Genomic DNA, 7,339 nt, shown 5'->3' with positions numbered 1-7,339 from the left:
TCAGAAGCGCAAGCTCTTGGTTCTGTGGCAAAAGCAGGAGTAAATATAAGCGATGCAGTGAAAAAATCTGACGAACTTAAAGAACTGCAGCTAATAAGAGAACTAAGAAACAAGAGACTAGAACGACAAGCCCTAGAAAAACAAGGAAAAGGGTTTAAAATCATTGGATAAAAATGGCAAGCAAAAATTACAGATTGGATCCAATCTTTCAATTGTATGATCCGATTCAATATTCGTTCAACAAGAAGAAAGAGGATTACTTAATCATCTCACCATCGGTAGGGACAAAGACCCAAATAAACGACGGAGGAAGAGTTACCTTTGAAATTAATTCGTTGTCCAATTGGTTGCTGCTTTCCGATGCCCATTTCCGATGCGATTTCAAAATCAAAGACGCCGCTCAGAATCGAATTCCACAAACCAACACGACTTTAGAAAACAACTTCTTTCCGTCTTTATTCAGCGAAATGGTTTTGGAAGCTGGTTCAAATCCGATAGAGACCATAAAACACCCCGGCGAGTTTGACTCAATGTTGAAAACGGTTCTGTATCCCAAAAACTACGATTCAGTTTCGGGATGGATTCCCGATGTCGGTGACGGAAAAGTTTTAAAAGAACCGGTCAGAACTGTAGCAAATGACGCAGACCTTGCTAGGATAAGGGTAGTTGCTAGAAACACACTGGAAAGAGTGACTCGCGGAGTAAATCACAGATTTGAAAAACGAGCGCTTCAATACAAAAACGTTGTCGAGAACAACAGATGGGGTAATTACGTTAATTGGAAGTTGTATCCTTTATTTGGTCTCTTGGAACACAGAAAGGTTTCCATAGGTTTACCGTATAAAATTCATTTACAAAGAGAAATCAACGACAACAAGATATTCTTTGGTGAAAACAACTCTGACGCTAAATTGGAAATAACGAATATCCAACTTTACATACCGGTAATCACTCCTTCCGTAGAAGTGGAAACGAGAATATTCAACTCTTTAACCAAAGACATCGAAATTGCTTTTCTTCGTCGTAACACTGTAGGTAGCATGACTTTAACGGGAGAATACACCACGTGGCCAATCACCAACACCGTCAAACCAGCGAGATATCTAATGGTCGGTTTCAAAAACTTGCCAGACTCTCAGACAAACAACAACAACATTTTCAGAGTGGCATTGAACCATACTCAAGATCCCATCATTCGCAAAGTTCAAGTCAGATTGAACAACGATAATTATCCCAATCAACCTTTGACAATTGATCCTTCCAAAAAAGATTACAACGAATTGTACAGAAACTATAAAAACATGTGCGAATTGTTTGGAAATGCGCCTCAGTTTGAATACACAGATTTTTCACTCAATCATCCAATCTTTTGTTTCGATCTGTCAGCTCATCAAGAAGATCTTTTCAAAACAGGGGTAAACATAAATATTCACATCGATAAAACACAAGGAGATGTGACCGGCTACTGTTTATTGCTGGAAGAAGCAAAACATTTGATTAAAATATCAGATAGAAGAATGATAAGAATTGAATAAAAAAAACACCCTTTAAAAATGAAACCAGAAACTTTAGTTATGAAAATAATAGAAGTATGGAAACGAATTCGCCGACTAATAACTTACAACGGTAAAAAAGTGCATATAACCCAAAAGATTATCGATAAATACAAACATTACAAAGTCAGAGACGATATAGACTTGGAAAGAATTGATGAGAATTTAACTAAAAAAGGTGGATTTTTACCTATCTTACCTTTAATCTTTGCTGGTTTAGCTGCAGCCGGTGCAACTGCTGGTGGAGCTGCTGGGATAGCCAAAGCTGTCAACGATAAGAAAGCTGAAGCCGCTGCAAACGCCGAAGCACGTAGACACAATTTGGCAATGGAAAGAGAAGCACGAGGAGGTTCGGGAGTAGGAGATATATTAGGGACGGTTAAAGAATTCGGACAAAGATTTGGCGAAGAAACAAGAAAACCTTTAAAGAAGGATTAAGCAAATTAATAGATAAAATCGACACTGGAGAAATGAAGGTCAAACACAAGGGCAACGCCATATTTTTTAAAAACATACGTTCGGGCGAGGGAATCTTCCTTTCAAAGTATAAAGGCAACGGGGTGATTTTTGGTACGAAAATGTAATAAATAAAAATGGGCAAGAAATTCAAACATTCGGACATATTTCCCAGTAACCCAATGCTCATGTGTATTTGCGGTAGTTCAGGTCCTGGGAAAACTCATCTCACTTTTAACATGTTGACAACACCAAACCTTTTAGATTTCGATTCTCTGTATATCTACACAACAACACCAGAGCAATTGTATTATCAATTCCTCAAAGCTTTAGAATATTTACCACAGAAAGATGTTCAAGACATATTTCAATATTACGAAGAAAACGAAGAAGAGGTGGAAATAAAAGATATCATAGAAAACTTCATTAAATCAAAGAATCCATCTTTCAATCCAACGGATATAAAAGTTTTTCTTACGAAAAATGTTAATGATCTAGACTTGTCTAATATTGATAGCAATCGAAAGAACTTAATATTGTTTGACGACTGCGTAGCGCAAAGAAATCAAACTGTTCAACAAGAATTCTTCACCAAAGGAAGACATCACAACTGTCACTGCATATACCAATCCCAATCTTTTTACGGGATGGATTCTATGTTCATTAGAAAAAATGCAAATTGTTTTTTATTATTTGAATTAAATGATAAAGATTTATCTCAAATCATTCAGTCTATAAATCACGGAATGGATAGAGATACATTTAAAAAGGTTTGTAAAGCTCAATGGAGAAATCCAGATGATCATGGATATGTATTTGTAAATACTAGAAAACCTGCGGGAGAAAGAGTTATGATCGATATATGTTAATTTTATTTTTTTAAAAATGACGGATTGGAATAATTCTTTAAAAAGAAATAGAGAATATATCAAAGCTAAGAATAAAATAAAGACCCAAGTTGAAAATAACAGATTACAACAAATCGGATTAACGGAAAATCTACAGACTCTATTTCAACCCATATTAAAAAGTCAAGAAGATATTAAAAAGAGACTCGCTATAGAACCCACGCCTCGTATAGAACCCAAACCGATTGAATATAATGGTATTATAATTAGGACATTAGATGATATAAAACGTCTTTTTTCAAACCCTGACCCAGATTTACCAAAGAGTATTTCACCAATCGTTGATGATGAGGGTTTGTTGTTCAATGGTTTTAGAATAAGATTTAGTGGAAATTCACCACAATTCAAAATCGACACAAAAGACTTTATATTTACATTAACGAGAGGATTAATAGATTTAATGAATGGCGAAGACGTTGAAATTGCCGATTACAAGGATTTAGTTGCATACTCAAAATTTCTACATGCGATCAGAAAGTCGGGACCCGAAATAAGAAGATTGAAAGAAGTTGATTTATATATAACAAAAGTTATTGAGCAAGATGAAGAGGATGTAGATGATTATGCAGAAGATTATCCAATCATACAAGAAATAGACGAATTCGATGATATGGTGGCATCTGGACAAGGTATAACGTTTTTATCCGACAACAATAAAGAATTGCTTAATAGATTAGAAATAATATTAGCGGCCATGAAAGAAGGTCATCGATCGGACAGACAATACAACGAAGTCAATGGCATATTAAAACGACTTTTGGAGAAAGAAATTATCACTAAAAAAGACTATATAAACGTCATTAAAAATGTCCAATAAAGAACAATTGTTCGTTATCACCTCGAATAAACCAGACATCAAATTGTCTCTAGACTACAAGTATGAACTCGATCGCAATAAACAGTACGAACTGGGATTAAAGTATTTCTCCGTTTACAATTCCATTAGAAACATGGACGGATAACGGAGTTACGTTCGAAACCATAAGCTTACTACCGGGAAGCTACGAATACGTAGCCATCAACGAATACCTATCCGAATACGCAGGAAGCGTGAACGGTAAAAACAATATCGAATTCGAAGGTAATTTGAATCTGAACAAAATACAACTGATCTTGAGAAATAACAGTCAAGTCGATTTCAACGTAGAAAATTCGTTGAATGCGTTACTAGGGTTCGATAAACGAATATACGCGTAATCGACATTGGCGCCGCACAAGGCCAACATCGAGAACGACATCAACCTGATCAACATTCACTGTAATTTGATCAACGGTGGATTTTTCAACAAGCACAAAAGCCAAATCATATACAGCATACCGACTTTTACGGTGCCGATCGGATACAGAATTATAGAGAAACCGTTTCAAACGACCTATTTACCAGTCAATTCTTTCATGATCAAAGATATAAATCTGGAAATCAAAGACGGTAAAAACAGGTTCATAGACTTTGGCAACGAAGAAATTGTCATTCAACTTCATTTAAAACAATCTTCATTCTCTTCTTGAATAGTAAGATAATCGAAATCATCAAATTCATAGTTTTCATGAAAACTATACTCATCTTTGTCGTTGTAAGGATACATAATTCCTTCACTGTTTGGTGGTTTTCTTTTAACATTATTCAAATAACTTCTAAAAACTTTAGTTTGTTTATCATTTGGAATAACTACTCCATTGGTGAAACTTTTTTCCCACGGTTTATTAAATTCGTTCGACACATCATGTCCGCTTGCTAACTGAACGTAATCTTCTACACTTATCTTATCATTAGAATAACCTTTAAACGTTTTCTTTTCTTTTAAGACACCATCAGAAGTCAAAACGATGTTGTATTTGACTTTTGGTGCTAAATATAAACCAAATATAATTCCACCGTCACCGTAATCGTTTTTACCTTTGCAATAGTCTTTTTCGGAGACCAAACCAGCTCTGTTTAGTTTTTTCCAATTGTTGGATGAAATGTACAAACTATCTGTGTCGGTATAGTATATTTCGGGTTTATAAAATCCATTTATGACGTGAATGAAATTGTTCATTATTATTTTACTGTGAGATAAAACGAATGATCCTAAATGACTAGGTGTTAGTCGTGTAGATTTACTATCTTCGGTAGTAATCTCTTTTTCTTCAATTTCTGTTTCAACAATATATTGAGTATCATTAATTTTCTCATAGGTTTTAACACGTGAATCAAAGTTGGCCTGTAAAGTTGCTTCATTCCATAAATGTCTAGTTGTGAATATGTCTTTCTGAATTGATTTACCATACAAGGAATTACCCAATAATTTCATGCAATTACTACCCATGATATTACCTTCTCGTTTATATTTATTTCTTAGATCTCTCAAAATTAAAATATAATCTCTATAGGGTGGAGTTTTAAAATTTTCTTCGTAAACTATACCATCTCATATTCTAATAATTCTTCCACCGGCTTTCACTATTTCATGAATATCGACCGATGTTAAAACGTCGTGACAGAAACCATTTCTGAACCTGATTTTAGTACCAGTTTCCTTTTTACCTCCTTTATTCGTGAAAGTGATTTTGTCTTTAGCTGGTATCGGTTGGAAGAACATGTTTTTGGGATAGTCAAACCACACTGTTAAAATAGCTGTTCTAGGTCTGAATTTTTGTTTATTGAAGAGTTTTACAAATTCTTTTCCTTCTTCTGGTAGAAACGGTCTTCCACTTTCCGCTCTCGGATATTCGCTGTCTAAATCCGACATGGCGGAAGCGTATAAACCGTTAGCATCAAATGCCATTAGTTTAGTACATTCTATTTTTTTAAGTCTCGAATGAACCTCCGTTTTGTCTTTTGTGCTTGCACTGTATTCTTTGAATAAATCAATTATGTTATTACTTTCTGTTTGTGAAATATGTTCCTTTAATACGTTACAAATTTCATCCATTTTGTTCGTTTCAAATGATTTTCTATTTGCCGAAACTCTTCCTCCTTTAATAGATCGTCTGATAAAATTTCTTATAAAAGGATTAGTGTGCGAATAAACTTTTTCTATATTTTCTTTTTCGGTATGTTTCGCAACCATTCTAGTAGTTTCATACCATTCTTCTTCCACCATTTCTTTATCGTAATGATATAAATAATACCAACCCTTTAAAGATAAAGATGGAGCCGTTAGATTATTGGACATATTCTGGTTTACAACTTCTTTCGTGACTTGGTTGTATTTTATCAAACAAGCTCCCAAACAGAGAGTGTCTCTCTTGGCGTAAGGTTCCCATTCGTGTCTCAATTCCTCCCAGTTGTCTTGCGTGTATTTAGCGATATCTACGTCGGCAATCTTTCTCAAAATCACGGGGAGATTGGAAGAATTTCCCCATGCAGCCAAACTAGAGGATTCGTGTTGATAGGAACACGTGAAATTAATATGTTGTAAATAATTACCCTTTATTTCTGTCTTTTCCATTTTTTCGGTAAATCTTCATCTGTGTATGGATTAGATAAAGGAAAAGATAGAATTCCTCTGGGTGTTTTTAAAGGGCAATGCGTTAGTTTTATTGTATTTTTAAGCACGATCCAGTTGTCGAAACCACTGCCGTTATGAGAAATTAATATTAATCTCTTTCTATCATATTGACCTAAATATTTCAACATTTGATCTATACAATCTGTGCCTACAAATAGTTCTACTACATTCATTAGTTTATCATAAAATTCTTCTGGAATATTATCAGTAGGATTTATATTTGGAAAGATATTTTTTATCGTTTCTAACTTTTTTCTTAGTTTTTCTAAATTAATTAAAGTGCGGGCATAAGGAATTGCTCTTCGCGTGTCTTTTTCTGAATACGTTTCGCAATCCCAAGCGAATAACGCATCATCACTCATACTCGAAAGCACGTTTAGTTTGAGGGGTGAAACCTGTGTTACTGCGTTATCGTCTCTACACGTTTTCCACACCTGTTCGTAATTGTCTTCTATTTCTTGAATTCCCAAACTTTTTTGGCTTCTTCTAATCAGACAGAAATGCGAGTTGTGTAAGTAAAAAACCCAATCTAATTCATCGTGAACGTCTCTGGGATGAAAATGTCTGTTTTTGGGATTATAAATTTGAAACGAAGTGTTAAATTTCTTGTTGAATTCCTTCATTCTAGCACAAGTCATCACTCCTTTTCTATTTGCTTTTGAAAACCCGTTGATGTATTCTTGAAATTTACACGTTAAATCTTTGTTCAAAACACGATTGACGCATTTGATAAAACAGTGACCATCTGTAGGTATGTAACAATTTTCGCCTTCGTATTCATTTATCTTTTTAAGTAGATCAGTTCCTCCTCTACCAACTCTCGATCTTTTGATTTCTTGGAAATTGTCTTTCATTAAAATTATTTTTCCTGTAAAATACCAATCGGAAGCATCGGATTTTTTGTCCATATTTGAAAAGATATTGTGAA

At 34.6% G+C, this 7,339-nt stretch overlaps 3 protein-coding genes across 3 annotated transcripts; 2 read left to right on the top strand and 1 right to left on the bottom strand.

The window, feature by feature from the left end:
• Positions 1-1,553: 1,553 nt before the first annotated feature.
• On the top strand, positions 1,554-1,991 carry LOTGIDRAFT_165349 (hypothetical protein; the record flags this gene model as incomplete). Its single annotated transcript, XM_009062368.1, has 1 exon — positions 1,554-1,991. One exon carries the CDS (start codon positions 1,554-1,556, stop codon positions 1,989-1,991), a length of 438 nt encoding a protein of 145 aa, XP_009060616.1.
• Positions 1,992-2,146: 155 nt separating this feature from the next.
• On the top strand, positions 2,147-2,878 carry LOTGIDRAFT_165348 (hypothetical protein; the record flags this gene model as incomplete). The annotated part of the gene is made up of 1 exon (XM_009062367.1): positions 2,147-2,878. One exon carries the CDS (start codon positions 2,147-2,149, stop codon positions 2,876-2,878), a length of 732 nt encoding a protein of 243 aa, XP_009060615.1.
• A 1,517-nt stretch (positions 2,879-4,395) lies between these two features.
• LOTGIDRAFT_165347 (hypothetical protein) lies at positions 4,396-6,351 on the bottom strand (the record flags this gene model as incomplete). The annotated part of the gene is made up of 2 exons (XM_009062366.1): positions 4,396-5,263; positions 5,417-6,351. The coding sequence occupies 2 exons, from the start codon at positions 6,349-6,351 to the stop codon at positions 4,396-4,398; spliced, it is 1,803 nt and encodes a 600-aa protein (XP_009060614.1).
• Positions 6,352-7,339: the final 988 nt, after the last annotated feature.

The sequence above is a fragment of the Lottia gigantea genome (genome assembly GCF_000327385.1).
Source record: "Lottia gigantea unplaced genomic scaffold LOTGIsca_51, whole genome shotgun sequence".
NCBI lineage: Eukaryota > Metazoa > Mollusca > Gastropoda > Lottiidae > Lottia > Lottia gigantea.
Note: the sequence above shows the minus strand (reverse complement) of the source record. Positions and strands in the feature narration are given on the sequence as shown.